Here is a 25,667-nt window from a genome sequence, read left to right on the forward strand (position 1 = left end):
TCAATAAAATATTGGCAAACCAAATCCAAGAACACATAAAAAAAAAACCATGATCAAGTAGGCTTCATCCCAGAGATGCAAGGATGGTTCAACAAATGAAAGTCTGTCAATGTAATATACCATATAAACAAACTGAAAGACAAAAAAAAAGAAAAAAGAAAGAAAAAAAAAACAACAACAATAACCCACATGATCTCATTAGGCTCAAAATGCTTTGACAAAATCCAACACCCCTTCATGATAAAGGTCTTGGAGAGATCAAGAATACAAGGAACATACCTAAACATAATAAAGGCAGTTTACAGCAAGCCAATAGCCAACATCAAATTAAATGCAGAGAAACTCAAAGCCAACAGGAACAGAATCAGGAACAATTCAAGGCTGTCTGTTTCCCCCATATTTATTCAATATAGTACTTGAAGTTCTAGCTAGAGCAATAAGACAACAAAAGGAGATCAAGGGGATACAAACTGGAAAGGAAGAAGTCAAACTTTCACTATTTGCAGATAATATGATAGTATACATAAGAGACCAAAAAAAAATTCTACCAGGGAACTCCTACAACTGATAAACACCTTCAGTAATGTGGGAGGATACAAGATTAACTCAAAAAAAAATATCAGTAGTCCTCCTATATACAAATGATAAACAGGCTGAGAAAGAAATTAGAGAAACATCATCCTTTACAATAGCCACAAATAATATAAAACACCTTGGGGTAACTCTAACTAAACAAGTGAAAGACCTGTATGACAAGAATTTTAAGTCTCTCAAGAAAGAAATTGAAGAAGATATCAGAAAATGGAAAGATCTCCCATGCTCATGGATAGGAAGGATTAACATAGTAAAAATGGCAATCTTACCAAAAGCAATCTACAGATTCAATGAAATCCCCATCAAAATCCCAATACAATTCTTCACAGACCTGGAAAGAACAATACTCAACTTCATTTGGAAAAACAGAAAACCTAGGATAGCTAAAAGAATCTTGTACAATAAAGCCACCTCTGGAGGCATCAACATCTCTGACCTCAAGTTCTACTGTAGAGCTACAGCAACAAAAACAACTTTGTATTTGCATAAAAACCAACATGTGGACCAATGGAATCTAATTGAAGACCCTGACATTAACCCACACACCTATGAACACCTGATTTTTGACAAAGAAACCAAAATAGTACAATGGAAAAAAGAAAGCATCTTCAACAAATAGTGCTGGCATAACTGGACATCAACATGTAGAAGATTGCAAATAGTTCCATATCTATCACCATGCACAAAATTCAAGTCCAAGTGGATCAAAGACCTCAATATAAAAGCAGTTACACTGAAGCTGATAAAAGAGAAAGTAGGAAGTAGTCTTGAATGCATTGGCACAGAAGACTACTTTCTAAATATAATACCTATAGCACAGATACTGAGAGCAACAATTAAATGGGACCTGCTGAAACTGAGATGCTTCTATAAGGCAAAGGACATGGTAAATAAGACAAAACAGCAGCCTACAGAATGGGAAAAGATCTTCACCAACCCCACATCTAACAGAGGGCTGATCTCCAAAATATATAAAGAACTCAAGAAACTAGACATCAAAATAACAAACAATCCAGTTAAAAATGGAATACAGATCTAAACAGAGAATTCTCAACAGAAGAATCTCAAATGACTGAAAGATATTTAATGAATGGCTCAACATCCTTAGTCATCATGGAAATGCAAATCAAAAGCACTCTGAGATATCATCTTACAGCTGTCAGAATGGCTAAGATCTGAAACACTGAAGACAGCTAATGCTGGAGAGGATGTATAGCAAGGGGAACACTTCTCCACTTTTGGTGTGAGTGCAAACTTACACAGCCACTTTGGAAATCAGTATGGCGGTTTCTCAGAAAATTGGGAATCATTCTTCCTCAAAACCCACTTTTGGGCATATATCCAAGGAATGCTCTATCATACCACAAGGACACATGCTTATAGCAGCATTGTTTGTAATAGCCAGAACCTGGAAACAACCTAGATGCCACTCAACTGAAGAATGGATTAAGAAAATGTAGTACATATACACAATGGAGTACTACTCAGCAGAGAAAAACAATGACATCATGAAATTTACAGGCAAATGGATGGAACTAGAAAATATCATCCCGAGTAAGGTAACCCAGACTCAGAAAGACAAACATGGTATGTACTCACTCATAAGTGGATACTAGATGTAAAGCTAAGTATAACCAGACTACAACCCACAACTCCAGAAAAGCTAGCTAACAAAGAAGACCCAAAGAGGGATGTGTGGATCACCCTGGGAAGCAGAAACAGATGAGATCTCCATAAGTAAACTGGAGATGAGGGGTGGGCAATGGAAGGTAAGGGATGGGAATGAGAACATAAGGGAAAGGGATGGTCAGGCTGGAACAGGGATGGAGGGGAAAAGCATGAAAGAGATACCATGATAGAGGGAGACATCATGGGGATAGAGAGAAACCTGGTGCTAGAGAAGTTGCCAGGAATCCCTAAGGATGACCCCAGCTTGGACTACTAGAAATAGTGGAGAGGGTACCTGAACTGAACTAGCTTACTCCAGTGATCAGACCAGTGAATACCCTGTCATCACAAAGCCTTTCTGAAGTGACTGATGGAAGCAGTTGCAGAGATCTACAACCAGGCACCAGGCAGGAGTCAAGCCATGGAGAGAGAAGAGGGATTCTATGAGCAAGTGCATCAAGATCATAATGGGGAAACCTGCAAAGACAACCAAACCAAACTAGTGGGGACTCATGAAAGTTAGACCAAAGGCCATGGAGCCTGCATGGGACTGGAGTAGGCCCTCTGCATAATGAGACAGTTGTGTAGCTTGATTTACTTAGGGGGCCCCCTGGCAGTAGGATCTGAATCCATCCCTGGTGCATGAGCTGGCTTTTTGGAGCCCACTATCTATGATGGGACACCTCGTGCAGCCTTGAGGCAGGGGGAGGGGCTTAGACTTGCCTCTACTGAATGTGCCTCCCCATGGGAGGCCTTGCCTTCTTGTGGGGAGTAGTGGGGAGTGGGTTGGGAGGGAGAGGCTGGGGAGATGAAAGGAGGGAAGAAGGGGATCTTTGATTGATGTCTAAAATGAATGGAAAAATATTCTTAATAAAAAAAAGAAAAACACAAAGAATAAATAAAAAGAAAGTTAAAAGAATTTTTTGTAAATGTGACACTGGAATCCAAAGAACATATGATTTGACAGGAGAAAAAGACAAGAAACAAGGATATTTAAAAGAATTAGAAACTGTTCATAATGATAACTGTTAGGTCTCAAACCTTGAACAAAGGCTAACTAAGGTGCTTATTAACATATCAAAGTTTACACTGGCCCCAGGTTCTCCAGATACCCCTCAGGCCCTACCTGTTAAAGGGTTTTCTTACCTGGCATACCCCACCTTCTGCCTTACTTCCCCAGCTCAGGGGCTGGGTGGCCCTTCCCAATGTGTTCTTCCCTATATAATCCAGTCAGTTTGGCTACATGTCCTTTAGGCCCTTCTGCCTCTCGCCCTCTCAGCCAGTCTTTTGTTCCTCGGCTCCTCTCTTGCTTTCCCTCCCCCATCTCCTCACATGGCCTGGCTCAAGTCTGACCACACGCACTCTGGACTCTCCCAGATATTTGCCTCTGGCTGTGCTCTCCCTCCTAATAAACCTTCACCTCAACCCCTTAGAAGCAGTCCTGTCCTTCTTTTATTTCTTTTTTTTCATTCAGTAACTATTTCCAAGAATACCAGGCCTCCACAACACAGATAACTTTAGTCATCATAGCCAGGAAAAACCTCTCTGATGGAGCCATGGAAGCTGACACATGGAAAAAGGCCCACCTAAGCTATCTTATCAGTGTGGCACAGTAGCACTTGAGGCAAGAGTGAACACACACATGAATCCCCGTCCACGCCTTTTTTCTGAATTTCCTCCCAGTATTTTCCTCTTGTGTGTTTCATGTTTCCATCTTGGGTTTATAGGCACATACAGACACCATGCAGCCTACTCTCATTTTACAGTGGAAAATACAAGTGTATTCTCTTTTTGCTAGAAATTCTCAATCTTCAGACTGAGGAGTCAGTGAGTTTAGAGAACCAGCAGAGCTGTGTTTGGAATACAGTCTTCCTAACTTTCCACCTGATGGCTTCAATTCAGCAATTAGTTCAATTCAGCAGTTTGTTTACTGTATGCCGGGTATTGTTCCAACACTTTCTAAATGCTGACTGGTCTTACAAGAACAAATTCAGAGGGTATCGTCCTGTACATCCACCACTATAAGACAACCTAGAAATAAAAGGATAAGCAGCCCAGAATCACAGGGCCAACTACACAGTCAGCCACCCAACTACAGAACACATCCTTTCAATTTCCAGCCAGCTGCCCCCCTCTGTGGTGTAGCTTTTCTTCTCTCAGATGATACATCACTTTTGAAAGCATGGTTCCTGGTAAAAATTAACGGAGCTGTAAAACTCATGAAAACTTTGGGCTAAAATCAAGTGTAAACTTGCTAGCATCACTGAAGCAATGAAAACAAAGTCTGGGGTAGGCACCTCTTACCAAAACACACAATTCCTAAAAGCAATTCTGAAGTGCTTTGTATCTCCAGCTCTTTCATCCATACCACAAATCAAGCCAACAAACACATAGTTCCTTGATAGAGCAGCACAGTTTGGAAACTCTAGTCTGAAGTTCACTCAGTACAGAGCCATGAAACTTTCAATCACTTTCTACTTGGTTAGTTAAGGTCAGACTGACCCATGGGGTTATCAAAACATGGATTTGAGAAGTCATTGAGCATACTCTTCGATTTTACAATTCCAAGTAATTTAACTCAATAAGCCTGAACTATCTGTTTCTTCCCCAGTCTGGTGATGCTTTAATAGGTATCCAGGTTTTAGGGGACTTTTTCCCAAGTGAGATGAGTCAGCCATGCTGTAACAGCTGAAGTGCTTTATAAACTGTTTTTGCAAGTCCATGTGCTTTGCATCTTCTACTAACAAAAAGTCACAGCTACTTAAAGTCATAAGGTAAATTTTATATTGTTAGCTAATCAAACAAATGCATTACTTAGAAACATTATTCAAACTCCAGATTCATCAACATAAGGCTTTTCTCTGTGTTGTGTGTATTTTCATGGGAAGCGGTCTTTGCTAACCCTGTTAATATTCTGATACCACCCTTTAGTACCACCCTATGCACCGACTTAAAAGCCTATTCTTAAGGGAAAACACCACCATTTCTCTCTTCTCTTCTGCTTTCCTCTCATGAGGTGTGCTCCTTGTGAACCCCTTGCCCTTCTCTCTCTCTCTCTCTTTCCCTCTTTCTCTTCCCCCTCCTCTCTCCCCCCCACACCAAATAAAACTCTTCACTGAGGGCTGTCTGCATGGCATCTCTGTTGCTCAACCACCATGGGGCACCTTGGCTCTACCCACCTACACATGTAGTATCATAACAAACCTTCCCATCAGTTTTGAGTTTACCTAGCAGTTTGACTGAAAGTATATAAGAGAAGGATATTTTATATTAATCACAGGAAAAATCCGTTAAGATGATGTCTCAATTCTTAACATCTATGCCCCACATGTAAGGGCACCCACAATTGTAAATGAAACATTACAAAAGCTTAAGTTATACATAAAACCTCACACATTAATAGTGGAAGAGTTTAACACCCCACTCTCACCAATGGACAGGTTATCCAGACAGAAGATAAACAGAGAAATAACAGAACTAACATGTTATGACTCAAATGAACCTAACATATCTATAGAACATTCCACCCAAACACAAAAGAACAAACCTTCTTCTCAGTACTGCATGGAACCTTCCCCAAAATTGACCATATACTTGGCCACAAAGTCTCAACAGATACAAAAAATTTAAAATAACCCCCTGTATCTTATCAGATCATTATGGATTAAAGCTGGATTTCAACAACAGAAACAACAGAAAGCTTAAAAACTCATGGAAATTGAACTCTACTAAGTTACCACTGGGTCCATGGAAGAAACTAAAGGCTGCTAGAATTCAATGAAAATGAATGTTCAACATACCCAAACTATGGGACACAATGAAAGTGGTGCTAGGCGGAAAGTTCACAGCACTGATGCTTTCATGAAAAATTTGGAGAGCTCATATACGAGCAACTTAAGAACACACCTGAAAGCCCTGGAACAAAAAGAAGCAGATACACCCAAGAGGAGCATACAGCAAGAAATAATCAAACTGAGGGCTGAACTCAATAAAATAGAAACAAATAGAACAATACAAAGAATCAATGAAACAAAGAGTTGGTTCTTCAAGAAAATCAACAAGACAGACCAACCCTTATCCAAATTAACTAAAAGGCAGAGAGAGAATATCCAAATTAACAAAATCAAAAATGGAAAGGGGGACATAACAACAGACTCCGAAAAATCCAGAGTATCATTAGGTCATACTTAAAACCGTGTACTCCACAAAATTGGAAAATCTAAAAGAAATGGACAATTTTCTGGATAGGCACCACATACCAAAGTTAAATCAAGAACAGATAGACAAATTAAATAGACCTGTAACCCCTAAGAAAATAGAAGCAGCCATTAAAAGTCTCCCAACCAAAACCACAAAAAACAAACACACACACACACACACACACACACACACACACACACACACACACAAAAAAAAAAAAACAAAAAAAAACAAAAAAAAACAACAACAACTCCAGGACCAGATGGTTTTAATGCAGAATTCTACCAGATTTTCAAAGAAGAGCTAATACCAATACTCCTCAAATTATTCTACACAATAGAAACAGAAGGAACATTGCCAAATTCTTTCTATGAAGCCACAGTCACAGATACACAAACCACACAAAGACTTAACAAAAAAAAAAAAAAAAAAAAAAAAAGGAGAGAGAGAATTACAGACCAGTCTCCCTTATGAACACTGATGCAAAAATACTCAATAAAATACTGGCTCACCAAATCCAAGAACACATCAAAAAAGCATCCACCATGATCAAACGGGCTTCATCCCAGGGATGCAGGGATGGTTCAACATACAAAAATCTGTCAATGTAATCTACCATACAAAAAAACTGAAAAAAAACAACAACACATGATCATCTCATTAGATGCTGAAAAGGCCTTTGACAAAATCCAACACCCCTTCAGGATAAAGGTCCTGGAGAGACAAGAGATACAAGGACATAACTAAATACAATAAGAGCAATATACAGCAAGTCGATGGAGGGATCTATTGTGGAGCCCAGGGAAGTTGGAGGCCACAGCCACCTAACTAAACCCTTTGCTACAGAGAGGTTGAAAAGAAAATAACACAAGACAATCATGTCTATGTATTCTAATGAAAAAAACATAGCATGCATTAACTCATGAGGAAATGTAAAACAAGCCAAATTTGAGAGATGATCTATAATAAAACTTGCCTAATTTTCCTTTCAAGGGACACAAAATTAAAGACTGTGGAATTGTTCTAGACTAAAGGAAATCAAGGAGACATAGAAACCAACTACAACATGCAATCTGGACTGGTCTCTTAGGCTAGAACGTTATTGGAAAACCAAAAGTCTGGCAATCTGGATGGCTAACTGTAAGAGAATGCCCTAGCTACAGTTCTTCAGGAAAAACAATTCTTTGTACCTGAAACTTTTCTGTAAGTCCTAGATTATCACAAATGAAATGTGCTGGAGAGTGATAATGTTTAAAGCAAATATAATTTTAAAATAGTAGAGCTATGAATACATAGACCCAGACCTACTTCAACAGTAACTAAAACCATAAAAGGGAGAACAAAAGCATGCTGTCATAGGCTCTTACAGTATGTGCAAAGAAGCATGAAATTATTTGAAGGTCTTAAAATGTATAACATAATCCCTGATAAACAAGGAAGTATTAACAAAGATAGAAAAAAGTCACAGAAAAAAAAAGGTCTGTATGTGTCAACAGTATGGTATCACTCAGACAAACCACTGAGAGTGGTTTACTGATGTGGCATAAAGAGAAATACTAGAGTGAGAGTGATAAACTTTATTACCTTAAAGCTTTAAATTTCTTGACATCAAAATACCCTAGAGGCAACCAAAAAAAAAAAAAAAAGCTGGGCGGTGGTGGCACATGCCTTTAATCCCAGCACTCGGGAAGCAGCCAGGCAGAGTTCGAGGCCAGCCTGGGCTACTGAGTGAGTTGCAAGAAAGGCACAAAGCTACACAGAGAAATCCTGTCTCAAAAAACAAAAACAAACAAACAATATCCTAGAGGCAAAAGAGATAATGTTAAGTGTGGTGGAGGGAAATACTCAAATATATTCTAGATAAAGGGTTAATGCTGCCAAACTATACAAAGAACTATAACAAACAAGTGTGAATTCCAATAGAAAGAGAGGAGTGAGCAGGTAACTTATAAAGGAGGAAATTACAGGCAAAACATACTTACCCTAACTCCAAGCCATACACAAACTGCAAGGCCTTACCATATTTAACAGAGTCCTACACACCTGCATTATTGCTCGTTCTGGTAGTGCTGAGATGTCAAATTCTACAGGCGCAGCTGGAACAGCAATGTCAGAGGAACTTCGCTCAGGGCTAAGGAGTTTTTCCTCAGTTACTTTGGATTTCAACTTCCATTTTCTCAACTGAAGTTCGTGTTTTAAAATCTGCAATGAAAAGAACTTATATATTAAAAATTCAAATGCAATGATCCGCAGGAAACACATACTTGGCCTAATACAGCACCAGCTACACATTGTTGATTATCATTATGACCTAAGTGATGATTTTCTAAGGGAACACAACATTTTCTGGACCACCTCAGCTTTTACAGACCTTTTCCATTAGCTGTCATAAATACTGGCACAGGCCACCCCCTGAAAGACCTGGTGTCACCTCCTCTTTTAGAGATGAAAGAGTTGTGGGCCACAAAGTGGAGTTTCCAGCAATGGAATCCACTAGAGTTTAAGGACATGGAAGAAAAGTGTTAGCAAGGAGATGACTGAGAGAGGAGTCAAGGAAAAGTTTCAGAAACTTGTCTGGTTTATCACCACAGCAAGTCCCAATTTAATGTGCCACATTTCCTGAAAACTGTAATGAGAAAGTACTTCCATGGACCAATGAGGATTTTGCACACAAAATTGTAGTATGAGGTTTTAACATACAACCTCAGGAAGGGTACAAATTGGAAAGCCAACATGCACAGGTATACCTGTCTTGGTTACCAGTACATACCTGTTATCTTTACTCACTGATTGCAGAATAACTGTTGGCCAAGAAATTGTACTGCTAGTGGGGAATGAATTCCTAAGCACTCATCTAACTACAATTTATAAAGGATAATAGAATATTGCTAATCCACACTTTATCAATCAGAGTATGCTGAACATCTGGCTCAACAGGACCCCAACTTTTCTCAGGTTGTTGGAGTTGACTATCTCACTGTTAGACCATCAGTCATCAGCAAAGGGCAGTGATCATAACATTAGCTTAGTGCACAAAGTGGTTGCAAGCATGGCATGAGCAGAAATGCCCAGTGGTACCCAAAGCAAAGATATCTAACTTGCAATTATGAAATGGTTTCCACAATAGGGGAAAGAATAGAGGACAGCATGCAAAAAAGCCAATTCAATGTCTATAAGTTGTACACATCTAGAAAGTAAGAACTATGCTTTGTGCACGGCAGACTCTAGTGTTTACCAAGCTTCACACACACTCTGCCTGCACATGTGGGACTGACCTCCAACAGCTTAACAGACTGCGCATGAGTGGGATTGTTGACCCTGCCCTTGGAGGGCAAGGGTTTAATTTCAACTTCTTTTTCTCTTTCCTACTTATCTCAACTTTGCATTTTAAAGACTATTCACAAATTGCCTACTAAACAATGTAACTACAAAAATCTCAAGCATAGCTCTGTATCTATGAACTCTAACATTCTAAATTGAGGCAGTAAAATAGGGAAATAATGTAAGCAAAAGAAGGTAGTTTTAAGTTTGCAGGTGTTTCCTCAGGTCCTCCATTTTAATTGCTTAAATTATGGGTGGATGTCCTAGTTACAAATAATTCTTCAAGTATTAGTAATTAATAATTACTAATTTAATCAGTAATTTTTAAACATTAGTAATTTAAAGAAAACATTTACTATTGAAACTGTGACATTAAATATTGGAAAAGAAAAGCAATTTAATCTTATTTAGAAAAGGAACAGGCCAGGTGGTGGTGTCTCACACCTTTAATCCCAGCACTAGGGAGGCAGAGCCAGTTGGATCTCTGTGAGTTCAAGTCCAGCCTGGTCTACACAGAGAGATCCAGGACCAGCACCAAAACTACACAGAAAAGCCCTGTCTCGAAAAAAAAAAGTTAAAAAAGAAAAGGAACAAATTTACTGAGTCCTTATGATTCTGTATTTTATTCATATCAGGGACTCTTGTAAATTAGACATCTAACATCTCAATTGATTACACAGAACTTTTCGTGTCTTCGTCAATATCTTTAAGCAAAATATTAAAATATTTCCTTCTCTTACACAAATAGTATCTAATATCATACCAACTCATCTTCTCTCATCTTACTCTTGCGTTTGGCTTTCTCCTTCCATTTTGCTAGGATAATTTTTTGCCTTTGGACACAGAACATCTGTCGCAACCGTAACAGTGAAACTGCAAGAAATGTACTAGGTTATTGCATGTAGTAAAAGCTGCTTTTAAAACTACTATAAACTAATATATCTGACAGTTTATGCTTCATTTTAATCACACTAAAATTAATTACTATTGATAGCATTAGATAATGCTTGAACTTTTTTAAACCTTGAATATTCCCTTTGCCCTTAGAGATTAGATATGATAGAAATATATATATCTCTTTTTTAAAAAACAAATTTATCTTTTACAAAACTCGAACTTCTAAGCATTTCATAAGAATCATTATCACCACACAGTATTGAGATCCAATGTCTTTGAATTATGTGTTCTAGAATTAAGTAGATTGCCTGATACATGTTAATCAGAGGTCCATAACTCAAACACAGGAACCAGGAAAAGCAAACAGACTGGGGAGCAGGAAGGCTCCTCAACTGCACCAGGCTGTGCTGGCTGTGCACTGGCTGCACTGGTTGCACACTGGCTGTGCACTGGCTGTGCACTGGCTGCACACTGGCTGCACACTGACTGCGCTGGCTGCACTGGCTATTCCTGGATGCACTAGCTGTACCTGGCTGCACTGGCTGTACCACCTGGCTGCAGGCTCCCCTATTTTCTCTCAGAAGTTAAGGTTCAGTGTTTTCTCTTTATCTTTGGTTTGGGTTTTCAATTTCAACTGAAAATAGGTATCTGAATTGTAGTGAATACTTCTGATATTTAAACGTTGGCAATGTTATTTTTTCATTTGAATGTTGTGCAAACAGAACAAAACATGGCAGCAAGCAGTTACCAGCATCACAGGTGAAAGTAGAAAGTCTCTGTTGTTTGGTTCTACCTGTCAACCTCACTGAATATCATTGAGCATCTACCTGGAGTCTCACTGAACATCACAGTTTTATCCTAAAATTGAAGCTCTTTGAGAAGGCAGAACTCAGCTAGGTTAGCTAATGACCAGCTTTCCCACTGGGCGGTTGTCATTGACTGAGAACTGCATGTGCATTCACGATGCCACATCTGCCGTGTTCTCATTAACTCCCCAGGCTCTGATTCTTCTTTGCACTGAAGCCATCTCAGTTATTGGCAGAGCTCAGCGCCAAGACTAAGTTCAGCTCCTGACAGAATGGCAAAGCCAGGTCTGTCCACCTAATAAAATGTCTTTTCAAGGACAAATTAGCTTACAAACATCAATGCTTTCAGACTGAAACACAAATGGATGGTTTCTGTAAGACAGTAATTTCTTCTATTCATTTTCAGTTAAATACTTCTTACTTGAGTTGTTATCTATCAAAATTATGTTTCTGTACATGTAAATGCTAAGGTTAATTTCAGTTTGTATCACTTAAATTGTAACAAGTATATTCTGGGAGGAAATAGCATATTTTTTTCAAAACCTCATTTTTATATCCATTGATATTACTATATTCTATATCTTCTAAACCAGATTAGAATATTTATTAGACATTTAAGACATTGCATGATATAAGAATATAATAAAACACTTAGATATTGGAAGTCTGTATAGCTATTAGTTCATTCTAATGGTACTACTTTGATAATCACAGGTTATGCTTATTATTTAGAATTTTTTACAATAATCAAAACTTTAAGTTTTTCATAATCAAGAGTTATATAGAACATATCTTGAATTGAGGGTAGAAAAAGAGGAACAGTGTCCACAAACTGTGACCATACAAATGTAACTTGAGTCTTTTTGAGAGATTATGTAATTTAGGGGTTTCTATTTTCATGGATATTAAATGTATGTGTGTTTTGCCTGCATGTATGTCTGTGAACCAGGTGCATGTCTGGTACTCATGGAAATCAAAAAAGGAAATCAAATCCCCTGGCCATGGAATAATAGACAGTTTTGAGCTGCCATATGGGTGGTAGGAATTGAGCTTCCATCCTCTGGAAGAGCAGTCAGTGCTCTTAACTGGCTGAGCCATCTCTCCAAAAGATGATGTAACTTTGGTGACTTGATTTAAATTACAAACAGGAATATAAATCTTGACAGCATAAGTATAACATCCGCTTTATAAATATGTGACTATTTTGTGTTATGAGTTAGGGAGGCATAAGATGACACAGAACATATAATGACACAGGGCAAAGCCAGAAGGATGTGAACCAGAGAAAAAAGGGGGGTGGGATTAAGGAAAAAGACAGCAGAAAGGGGGACAAAGGAAAGGGGACCATTGGCACCATGTAGTTCCACCTGAGTGTTCATGGGAGCTGTGGAGAGAAAGGGAAAGCAGAGAAGAGACTGAGCTAAAGAGAAGGGAAGGGCAGACTTAGGAAAAGGCTTGGGAAAAAGAAAAGTCACCGGGTAACAGAGCAAGAAGCCACAGAAGATGGGAGGAAGGTCCTGAGAGCCAAAGAGAACCTAGAGGGTCAGAAAAGACAAGAAATGAGTACGGGTCATCCTGACTCTCTCAAGAGCTTGCAGTTCATTCAAGATTTTGAAGAGCATCATTCCATACATGACAATCTTGTGACACGCTAGCCAGTTAACCAGTCCCTAACCCTTCATTATGCTTATGTTAAAACCTTCACAGTCAGGCTGGAGAGATGGCTCAGAGGTTAAGAGCACTGGGGCTGTTCTTCCAGGGGTCCTGAGTTCAATTCCCAGCAACCATATGGTGGCTCACAACCATCTAGATGAGATCTAGTGCCCTCTTCTGGCATGCAGGCATACATACAGGCAGAACATTGTATACATAATAAACAAATAAATCTTAAAAAACAAAAAAACAAAAACAAAAAAAACAAAAACACCTTCACAGTCACTTTGAGGCAGGGACAGACAACAGTGCTCAAAAGGAAATGATTTTCAGCTGGGTGTGGTAACTCACACCTGTAATCTCAGAATACCAGGGCTGAAGCAGGATGATTGTCTTGAATTCAAGGCCATCCTAGGCTACATAGTAAGACCTTGTCACAAGAGCAAGAGTGAGATCACTGATTTTTCTGGTTTGGTACAGCCACAGGTTAGTATCCAGAACAGCAACCAAAAGGCTGGAGTCTTCTGACCCTGCTAAGATCACATATGTGTTTTTCATGCATCACATTCCAAGAAAATTGCTTTTCTTTAAGCTTATCCACATGGACATTAAAGGAAATATGGATAAGGAATGCAGACTGTAGTCAACTGGTCTCTAACAAGAACTAACTAGCTCTGTATTATGAATAAGAGCTTGAAGTAGCTAAGCCTATTAGTCCAGGCCTGTGATCTCAGCTACCAGAGAGGTAGGGGATAGCAAGTTCAAGGACCACCTAGGCAACTTAGCAAGACTTTGTCTCAAATTGAAAAGGAAAAGGGGGTCTGTGGATCCAGCTCCATGGAGGAGTGCTTGCTTGGTATGTACAAGGCCCTAGGTTCAGTACCACACAAAAAAGGTAACAGTAGCTCCTTATTTATATATACATACATACAAGTATGTATATGTATGTATATATAAAGGTATGTACATATGATTTGATGTTAACTGTGAGTACTTTACATTGCAATAAAATATTTAAAAATGAATCTAACAAAATCATTAGGTTTTGTTACTGTTTTGTTATGACAAGTTCTCCCTCTGTAGCCAAGGCTGGCCCAGAAGTCCCTGCTTCTGTCATAGTGTTCTGAGTGCTGTTAGGCATGTGCCACCACACCTAGCCTTACAGTAAGAACTTTTAATTGGTTCATTTAATGACAATTCTCTACACACAAAAGTTACATGTTCTCTAGGTTTAATTATCGGTCTGTTGATTCATTGCATAATTGAACACCAGAACTAAGTGCTACAGTGTGGATGTTTACCTATAAGCCTTTCTCTACAGGTTATCACATAAGACAGCCAGTGATAAAAAAATACTTTTTGACATCTAAAATTGTAATGTGTTATTGCTCTGTCCATTTTTTCAGCCAAGATAGCCTCCTGATTTGCACGAGGTATTGCAACTTCCCTCCAACCACTGCAGGCAAAAGATACAGAAAAACATTATTTTCAAAATAATACTTTGAGGCTAGGATAATATAGTAGTAAATAAATTAAGAGAAATAAGAAATGAGACATCTTTTAACCCCTTAAAAATCACAGCACACACACACACACACACACACACACACACAAAACCTGTAAACTGATGTCCTGAAGAATTCCTGGCAGTTAAGATGCTGTATGACAGTCATATTTCTTTTTCAATAAAATAAACACATCATGAGATAACATCATTATTATAACTTCAACTTACTCAGATAATCACCTTAATGATTAAATTTAAAAAGGAATTTAAGTTCCCAAGCACATCCAATTCCAAGGATTTTAGACAAGCTGAATTTCAAAAAGGAGGTATTTTAACTAAATATAAACTCATCAACTGTAAGAGAAGCACAGATGGCAAACAGTGAGCTTTCCTCTGTGTGGATAATAGCAGGGATAGAAAAGCAAAGACAAAGAAATTATATGGGAAAATATATTCTTACCCAAAATGGTTCCTTACTAAACGTCCAGTGTAAAATGTGCATGCTTTTATCATCAACTCTGGAGTCACCTAAAATAAACAAATGAACTGCACATCAGAAATAAATAGGATAAAGCTGGGCATGGCTGTGCATACCTTTAATCCTAGCACTGGGGAGGCTGAGGCAGGCAGTTCTCTGTGAGTCTGAGGCCAGCCTGGTCTAGGTAGTGAGTTCCAGACAGTCAGAACTAACTACATAGAGAGACCCTGTCAAGAAAGAGGAGAAGAGAGGCTGCCTCTGCAAGACTGATAAGGTACTGGGACAAGAGTTGCCTCTGGGGAGAAGAGGGGAAGAATTAATACCACTTACACATTTCGATCACATTCACCTTCTATTCCTTCCACTAATTTCTCCCAGACTCACCCCTATAACTTCATGCTCCCCCCCCACACTTTATACACTATTGAATCCAGTTTTCACTGCTCATATACACATGGCTGTGGGACCAACCACTGGAACACAGCCAACCTATCGGCCTAGTTTTTTGTTTTTGTTTTTGTTTTTTTTTAACTCTTTGATGGCCCACCACCCAGCTCCCAAATAAATACACAGACCCTTGTTCTTACTTATGAATGACCGGCCTTAGCTTGTCTTGTTTCTAGTCAGCTTTTCTTAACTTAAATTACCTGTTTCTCTTTAACTACATTCTGCCTCTGGACTTCTTATCTTTTTTTATTCTGTATGTCTTTCTTTCCTTCTTACTCTGTGGCTGGTTGTGTGGCTGGGTGGCTGGCCCCTGGTGTTCTCCTCTCCTTCTCCTTTTCTCACTCCTCTCTTAACTAGATTTCTCCTCTCTGCCTGCCAGCACCACCTATCCTTGCTCCTGCCTAGCTATTGGCCATTCAGCTTTTTATTAGACCAACCAGGTGTTTTAGACAGGCAAAGCAACACAGCTTCACAGAGTTAAACAAATGCAACATAAAAGAATGCAACACATCTTTGTACCACTAACCAAATGTTCCACAGCATAAATTAATGTAATACATCTTAAACTAATATTCCACAACATACCGGGCTTCACATTTCTAAAGAAAACTAACGTCTCCTCAATGATATAAAGCTGACTGACTTGATCTTGCTCAGGTCTTATGCAAGCAGCACAGCTGCTGTGAGTTCATGAGTGCAGCGGACCTGCCTTGCTCAGGAAACAGTTCCACCCTGCTCTTTCTCTACCTCTGGCTCTTACAATCCCTTCCTCCCCCTCTTATGCAATGTTCCCTGAGTAGAACATTGAATGATCTCATTACATCCCACTTACTTTAGACTAAAACACTTAAAGATAAGCAGTTATGACATTGTTATTGTTGGCTATATTTATGAGCATTTAATTGCAGAATTGAGGCTATGATTCAGTTGGTAGACTGCTAGTCCAGCATGCATAAAGTCCTGAGTTTGAATCCCAATGATACATTCCTAAAAACCCCTGATTCTCCTGGTAGTGCATGCCTGCAATCCCAACACAAGTTCAATATCATTCCCAGCTACACAGCAGGTTTAAAGCCAGCCTGAGCTACATGATACCTTGGCTCAAAAAGAAAAGAAAAAGCAACTGTAGTCTGTTGATCACTATCAGGACTGGGTTTTGCCTGTCAGTGCTATAAAAATAATATTCTCTCCTTTAAACAAGAAGGACTAAGAAAAACCACAAAAAAAAAATAATAAAAGTATAAACCATGGAATCTGTGTAAAGTGAAACAAACTTATTCCATACAACTATTCATAATAAACATGGGGACAGCTAAAGACAGTTTGAACTGACTGGCCTTCTGTACATTCTTTGAAGAATAAAGACAACAGTAACATATTTACTCTGTGCACATGCCTACTGTTAAGGACCAAGGATGTTTCTGTCTGGTTTTTGTTGTTGTTGTTGTTGTTGTTTTTGGTTTTTTTGCATGTGTATGTGAGGGTGTGGTATATGCTCACTTCTGCGCACAAGATACAGTACCAACAAAGTTCATGTGACTTTAAATTTTGTAATTTTGAACTAATATAATTTTTAAAAATCACAAAGGTCTTATATAATGCCACATTTTGAAATACTGCAAAGCTCCCAATCAAAATTTTATTGAACAGCTCTTCTTTTCAGAGCTGAGGAAAGTGAATTGAAAGTGTTATCTGAGTCCTTGCTACACAGTGGATGTACAACGGCGGGTAAAGAAATGCCTCAGCATTGAAAGTACAAGTTTGACTTGCTAGAGTAGAGAGTATTATCACCTAGGACACCTTCAGCAAGGTGAGGAGCTCAGGGGATGAAGGACCACTTTGAATCTTAAGGATTTGCAAGTGGAGACACATGAAACACCACCTCAGCCAGACACCAGGCTCTCAGAAAAAGAACTAGGCTAGTATCTCCTTCAGATGGCCTCTCAAGCTCAGGACACACAGAAGTAACAGCAAAATGCAGCCACATCTTTGAAACAGAGCCAACAGCTGTTTGTGCATACAGTACCACGACAGGGTTTAAAGGATTAGGGATTTAGAATTTCACCATGAGTCACTCTTCTTCATCTTCTGCAGTTTATTGATAACTAAAGGACTTTGTGCATGAAGGAATGCTCATTGTCATTTGATTTTCACTGCTCTACTTAATAAACACATTTAAATAAATACAACTTTGGAAAAATATTTTTCATAAACTTGTAGATGTTTATTAATGACTTAATTAAGCAAAATCACTGAAATAATTCAGACTAATTACAAATATTGCTTTTGAGGAAGAGTCTTGCTATATAAATCAGGTTGACATGGAATATCTGCCTCCAACTCTTGAGTGCTGGTAAAGGCATTCTTTACATCTCAGATGCCATAAATAACAGGAAATAGTACACACAAGTACCACAGAATTGTTATTATTCTTCTATGTTACATTTAAATTTACAGAAAACATTAATCTAACTCAAACCATTATTCCCATATTTTGTTCCATATTATAGAAATATTTAAGTTTGATGCCTTTTTAAGAGTAATTATCCAGTCTCTCTCTTTTTTGTTTTCAATTAATTTTTTTGAGCCAGGGTTTCTCTGTATAACTCTGGCTGTCCTGGAACTTGCTCTGTAGACCAGGCTAACCTCGAACTCACAGAGATCCACCTGCCTCTGCCTCCCGATGTTGGAATTAAAGGTGTGTGCCATTATGCCTGCCTCTGTCCAGTCTCAAAAGAAAAGGAATACTATGACAGATAGCAAGGTTCAGGATTTAGTTACCAAAACTTCTTGTCTACAGCAAAGGACCTACCTTCCCCAGACTGTTAAAGCCAAGCCCCAACGGTCCTAAGGTTCACTTTCCTTTTCCAAGATGAACTTTATTTACATCTGTGAGACTATTTAAAACCCATGTTTTTTCATTTTGATTTTAGGTTTTTGCTAAGTGGCACTCCCGGTGACAGCACCATTTACAAACTGTGTATAGCATATACAAAATTCTCAAATATAAATTAAAAGATCCAATTTTTAAAGCAGTATACATGAATATATCTCCTGGATATATTTAAATAGCAACTATATAGGAGATTATAGATAGGTTTGTGCTGTGTTTATGCATGCTGTGTGTGTGTGTGTGTGTGTGTGTGTGTAGTGTGCTGTACAGTGTGTATGTGCAGTGTGTGCATAGTGTGTGTGTACAAAGTGTGTGCAGTGTGTTTGGAATGTATGCAGTGTATGTACTGTGTGTGTTGTGTAGTGTGTGCAGTGTATGTATAGTATGTGCAGTATGTGTACAATATGTTTATGTGCATGCAGTGTGTGCAGTGTATGTACTGTGTGTGTGTGCAGCGCGTATGTGCAGGGTGTATGCTGTGTCTGTGTGTGTATGTAAGAAGTCACAGAGGAGAGGAAGACAATATTATTTCTCATGTTTTAAAGAATAAACTAGAAAAACACTAAAATTAGTTACCTAAATGGAGGGATAGATTAGCCCTCAACGTAATTCTGTATTTTGTAATGTTACATATAACTGGAAAAGCATAATTATATCAAAAAGAAAAGTAGGTGATATCAACACTGAGCAATAATTACTTTAGGTAACAGAAATAAGTGTATTACTTTTATTGGCTGTTCCACCACCACCACCACCACCACCCATTGAACCCTGTGAACTACAAGACCCACTCTGCTATTCAAACCCCCAGAACACATAATCCTTCCCCTTGCCAACCATCCCCCACAAAATCAGCAGCCCCTAGAGGCACAAGCACCACCAGCACCAGCTGAAAGAAGAGCAGCCACCCCTCTCCAGCAACACCAGCAGATCTTAAAGGCACAAGTGCCACCCACACCACTTGGAAGAACAGGCACAGGCAAAACCTGCACCAGTTGAAAGAACAGACTCCATTGGCACAGCCACATTCCACACCAGTTGGAAGAACAGACCCCATAAGCATAAGTAAAGCCCACACTAGCAAGAAGAACTAGATGATATGCTGGATCTAAGCACCCAAACCCTGACAAACATCAGCTGAGACAACCATACTCAACCTGACAAGCTGACAATCACCAGAAACATTGGAAACCAAGGAAACAGACAATAAAGGAAGAAAAGACCCATCCAACAAAGGCATCATCACAAGAATCAACACCTGTGCCTATCATCATCCCAAACCCAGATGGGAAATGGCAGTGTACATTCAACAACATGTAGAGCAATGTGGCACTACTAGAACCTAGGGATTCTGTAACAGCAATATCGGAACACCCCAATGCAAATGAAACAAAAGAAAATGACCTTAAAAATAACTTTATGAAGATGATAGCGGCCTATGGTGATATTTTATTTGTACTGAAATGTGGTTTTATTTGTATGTTAATAGAGTTGCCTTGGGGTCAGAGCAAGCCATAGCAGAAGCTGGGTGGTGGTGGTGCACGCCTTTAATCCCAGCACATAGGAGGGAGAGCTAGGTAGATCTCTGTGTGTTCAAGGATACAGCCAGCATGGTAATCTCAATACCAACCATAGAAGACCTGGAGGTCTGTAAAGACAGGCAGTGATGAGGAGGTCATGTGTTTGGGTTTACAACCAATGAGAAGGCAGAACAGAAAGTCTATAAAAAAGACAGGACACAGGAAGTAGCTCTCTTGCTTGAGGGAAGGACAGGAGTGGCAGTGAAGGGTAAGGTTTATAGCTCTTAACTATTGCTCTGACCTCTTGGCTTTTAACTCTGCAATTGGCTCTGTGTTTCTTATTTAACAAGATGGTTACATCTACATTTGGCACCCACGTGGCAAGAATTCATTAAAAACCGATTGGTTTGGCATTGGGTTCAGCTTCCTGCCTGGGTGGCCCCGGCTCCCTAGCTCGGGCCTAGCTCGGGCCTAGCTCGGCTTAGGACTCAGGCCCAAACGACCTTAGTTACAAGCAGTTACCCGCCACAGCTGGAGTTACTTGCTTAAAAAGCCAGTGCTATGAACTCAGGCCTGCCGCAGATACTGCTAATTACAGTAGCTACACGCAACGGCAGATAGGCTGCTTTTGGCCAAAAACATCAACACACGTGGTTGGAGCTTAAGGAAGCGGGAGCCCCAGCACAACTCTGCTCGAGTGGAAACATGTGGTTGGATTCAAGCTTTTAGCCAGAACATGGCTATGCTTTCTCTCTCTCTCTCTCTCTCTCTCTCTCTCTCTCTCTCTCTCTCTCTCTCTCCCTCGATTCCCACCTCGGATGCTAGGTAGCTGTTTTGAAATTCCCTCCAATTTCTACTGTTCTACACAGACTTGGTAAGTCAATTATATCAGATGTTTTAAAGGAAACTAAAAGAGAATTTTTTTTCACATTTAAAAAAAATGGGTTTTATGTGTACATTGGAAGTAAATTGGGCTTTTTTGAAAATTTAGGCAGTCTGACAATGGAATAACTATATGAGAAGATTAATGTTGATCGAATTATGCACATTATTTCTCTTCTTATCCTTGTTTTACTATTTAAAAAGATTTAAATTTAAGTGCCACGATAAAAGTTTTAGAAAAACCTGTTAAAATGAATTATAGAGAAATTCAGATTCAGACAGAAGAAATTAACAGTGAAGTTGTCTCAGGATTGGATTATAAGGTTACAGAAAGAAAGCCTGTTTTCACACAATCACCCTTAATTTATCTGGTAACCATACAGCAGCAACCTGGTCGAGTGAATACACAAAATATTTGGACTCCAGTTGAAATGTTAGACTTACAAAGGTTTAAGGAGGCAATAGCATCTTAAGGCATGCATTCCCCATATGTAAAGCAAATGTTAAACTCCTGGTCAACTTATAATAGGATTATACCACAGGACTGGCAGGAGCTGGCACAGGATGTTCTGGAACCTGGACAACAGCTCCAGTGGCAAATGTGGTTCAAAGAGGAAGCTAAAAACATAGCAAAACAATGTAGGGATAAAGGTATACAAGTATTCCAGGATCAGCTTGTTGGAGGAGGCCAATATGCTGCAGCACAAACACAATGTTTATATGATATCCAAATCCTAATTCTATGTTGAATGGCAGCCTTGAATGCATGGGACAGAGTTGAGGAACCAGGAAAGAAAACTGAGTCATTTACAAAGGTTATACAGGGCTCAAAAGAATCTTTTACAGATTTCTTACCAAGATTGACTTCAGCAGTAAATAGAATGGACCTGAATTCAGAAGCTAGGCAGATAATAATTGAATCTTTGGCTTTTGAGAACGCAAATGCTGCATGCAAGAGAATAATCCAGGCTGTTAAAGGCAAGATCTGCACTCTTGGAAGATTGGATTAGAGACACGATTATGTTGAGGCTCATGATCATGATAATATATGGATACAAGAAGCAATTTCAAGAGGTTTGAGGAATGTCAGATGTTTTGGATGTGGAAAACAAGGACATTTGAAAAGGGACTGTAAACAGGGCACTTCTAGAAACAATGTTTCTTCAAAGAACAGTGGCAGCAGAATGCCCCTTCCTTTGGGAGTATGTAGAAGGTGTGGTAAGGGAAGACACTGGACCAATGAATGTAGATCAACAAGGGACAGACAAGGTAATAATTTGCCTCAGTCTTAGGGAAACTCCCAGAGGGGCCTCAGGTAGGCCCCCACAGTGAATCCAGTTCAGACCTGTCCTGCAGTCATAGAGGAGACCCCTACTCAGAGCAATTAAATAACCAAATGCCTAATGGAATAAACCAGGCTACTTGGATTAATGGAACAACTGAGACAGAAAAAACAGAAAATTCAGGAGAAAACATAAAGAAAAATTTTGGCAAACTTCTATAAATTAACAAAGACCAAAATTAACAATAAAAATAAATGGTGTTTTATTGTCTGGTCTGGTAGACACAGGTGCTGACATGACCATAATTGCACCAGAATTTTGGCATCCAACTTGGCCTCTTCAGGAAGTAAACATTCAAATGTTAGGAACTGGAACATTATCTCAAGTGAAAACAGAGTGCAAGATGGCTCAAATGTATAGGTCCAGAAGGACAGAGAGGGAAACTAAAACCATAAGGGGCTAACATAGCCATGAACCTGTGGGGTCAAGACCTGTTGCAACAATGGAATACTCAGATTAACATCCCTCCAACCTCAGAAACAAATCATAAACTAGCACATGTTTCTGAGAGAAATATTAGAAGGTACAATTCTAATGAGTGGTCACCAGCCATCCATATTATACAAGAACAGTGCACAAGAACTGATGATCTTCCAAAGACAACAACAGCTCTAGCTTTAAAATGGTTAACAGGCAAGCCTGTATGGGTTTATCAATGGCCTTTAACAACAGAGAAACTCCAGGCTTTAGAAGAGCTGGTAGAAGAACAGTTAAATGCTCAGCATATTGAAGAATCAGTCAGCCCTTGAAATTGTCCTGTATTTGTTATTAAAAAGAAATCTGGTAAATGGAGAATGGTAACAGACATTAGAGCAATTAACAAAGTAATTCAGCCAATGGGCTCTCTACAATCTGGAATTCCTTTGCCTACTCTGTTACCTAAAGGATGGCCTCTCATAGTTACTGATTTAAAAGACTGTTTCTTTTCTCAAAGATCATTTAGAAACATTTCTCATCTACGAACTATTGTTGGGGTAAAAAAATGATGAACTGAATAATTTGTTCAAAACCTTAGAAGATGACAAGGACTTAAATAGTCCAAGAGAATTATCACTTGAAGCTGAAAGGAATTGGCCTTGATAGAAAAGAAAGTACATGAAGGACACGTGGATTGTATCGATCCAAAGCTGGATTGCATTTTGGTTACTTTACCTTCTAGTCGTTCTCCTACAGGAAAATTAATGCAGAGAGAAGATATTATATTGGAATGGATATTTTTACCAAATAAACCGAATAAAAAATTAAAAATTGCAATCTTGGATTCAACAATTCACGCTCTTGCAGACCCTCCTCTTTCTCGACTGTTGGACACCTGGAGCTCCACCTGGGGCCTGGCTGAGGATCTCTGCATCCACGTCCATCAGTTATTGGATGAGAGTTCCAAGACGACTGTTAGGGTGTTTAGATATCTGATCACCAGACTAGGTCAGATCAGGCTTTCTCTCGACCATTGCCAGCAGTCTACAGAGGATATATCATTGTGGATTTCTGGGAACCTCTCCAGCACTCTGCCTATTCCTGTTCTCATGTGGTCTTCATTTATCATGGTCTGTTATTCCTCATTCTCCCTTTCTGTTCTTGATCCAGCAGGGATCTCCTGCTCCCCTAAGCTTTCTTTCCCTCAAATCTTACTCCCACTCTCGTCCAGGTTGTTCATGTAGATCTCATCCATTTCTCTGTCATTGGGTGATCCCTGGGTCTTTCCTAGGGTCCCGTTTTCTAGGTAGCCTCCCTGGAGTTGTGTGGCAGTCTAGTCATCTTTGTTTTACATCTAGTATCCTCCTATGAGTGAGTACATACCATGTTTGTCCTTCTGAGTCTGGGTTACCTCACTCAGGGTGATTTTTTCTAGATCCATCCATTTGCCTGCAAACCTCATGATGTCATTGTTTTGCTCTGCTGAGTAGTACTCCATTGTGTATATGTAACATATTTTTTTTATCCATTCTTCAGTTGAAGGGCATCTAGGTTGTTTCCAGGTTCTGGCTATTACAAACAATGCTGATATGAACATAGCTGAGCAAATGCCCTTGTGGTATGATTGAGCATTCCTTGGGTATATGCCCAAGAGTGCTATAGCTGGGTCTTGGGGTAGATGGATTCCCAATTTTCTAAGGAAGCACCATATTGATTTCCAAAGTGGCTGTACAAGCTTGCATTCCCACCAGCAGTGGAGGAGAGTTCTCCTTGCTCCACATCCTCTCCAGCATAAGCTGTCTTCTGTGTTTTTGATCTTAGCCATTCTGACAGGTGTAAGGTGGTATCTAAGAGTCGTTTTGATTTGCATTTCCTGGATAATTAGGGATGTTGAGCAATTCCTTAAATGTCTTTCAGCCATTTGAACTTCCTCTGTGGAGAATTCTCTGTTTAGTTCTATAGTCCATTTCTTAATTGGACTGTTGGGCATTTTGATGTCTATTTTCTTGAGTTCTTTATATATTCTGGATATCAGCCCTCTGTCAGATGTGGGGTTGGTGAAGACATTTTCCCATTCTGTAGACTATATCTTTGTCTAGTTGGCTGTATCCTTTGCTCTACAAAAGCTTCTCAGTTTCAACAGGTCCCATTGGTTGATTGTTTCTCTCAGTGTCTGTGCTACTGGTGTTATATTTAGAAAGTGATCTCTGGTGCCAATGTGTTCAAGAGTACTTCCTACTTTCTCTTCTATCAGGTTCAGAGTAACTAGATTTATGTTGAGGTCTTTGATCCACTTGGACTTACATTTTGTGCGTGGTGACAGATATGGATCTATTTGCAGCCTTCTACACATTGACATCCAGTTATGCCAGCACCATTTGTTGAAGATGCTTTCTTTTTTCCATTGTACATTTTTTGCTTCTTTGTCAAAAATTATATGTTCATAGGTGTGCAGGTTAATGTCAGGGTCTTCAATTTGATTCCATTCATTGGTCCACATGTTGGTTTTATGCCAGTATCAAGCTGTTTTTATTACAGTAGCTCTATAGTAGAGCTTGAGGTTGGGGATCGTGATGCCTCCAGAGGTTGTTTTATTGTACAGAATTCTTTTGGCTATCCTGGGTATTTTGTTTTTCCATATAAAGTTGAGTATTATTCTTTCCAGATCTGAGAAGAATTGTGTTGGTAATTTGATGGGGATTGTGTTGAATCTGTAGATTGCTTTTGGTAAGTTCACCATTTTCACTATGTTAATCCTGCCTATCCATGAGCATGGGAGATCTTTCCATTTTCTGACATCTTCTTCAATTTCTTTTTTCAGGGACTTAAAGTTCTGGTCATATAGGTCCTTCACATGCTTAGTTAGAGTAACCCCAAGGTATTTTATATCATTTGTGGCTATTGTAAAGGGTGATGTATCTCTGATTTCCTTCTCAGCCTGTTTGTCTATTGTATATAGGAGGGCTACTGATTTTTTTGAGTTGATCTTGTATCCTGCTATGTTGCTGAAGGTTTTTATTAGCTGTATCAGTGCCTTGGCT

General features: G+C 39.2%; 1 protein-coding gene across 2 annotated transcripts in view; it reads right to left on the reverse strand.

Annotated features, from left to right (window-relative positions):
* Nucleotides 1-25,667, reverse strand: part of Fbxl13 (F-box and leucine rich repeat protein 13) — a 211,753-nt gene that overhangs the window by 138,152 nt on the left and 47,934 nt on the right. For both annotated transcript variants that reach the window (XM_036180894.1, XM_036180895.1), the window contains 4 exons: nucleotides 15,107-15,174; nucleotides 14,441-14,595; nucleotides 10,547-10,656; nucleotides 8,506-8,664 (listed from right to left, as the gene is read on the reverse strand). In XM_036180894.1, coding sequence (XP_036036787.1) covers nucleotides 8,506-8,664; nucleotides 10,547-10,656; nucleotides 14,441-14,595; nucleotides 15,107-15,174 — 492 coding nt within the window. The remainder of the gene's footprint in view (nucleotides 1-8,505; nucleotides 8,665-10,546; nucleotides 10,657-14,440; nucleotides 14,596-15,106; nucleotides 15,175-25,667) is intronic.

This window comes from Onychomys torridus, chromosome 3 (genome assembly GCF_903995425.1).
Source record: "Onychomys torridus chromosome 3, mOncTor1.1, whole genome shotgun sequence".
Classification (NCBI taxonomy): Eukaryota; Metazoa; Chordata; class Mammalia; order Rodentia; family Cricetidae; genus Onychomys; species Onychomys torridus.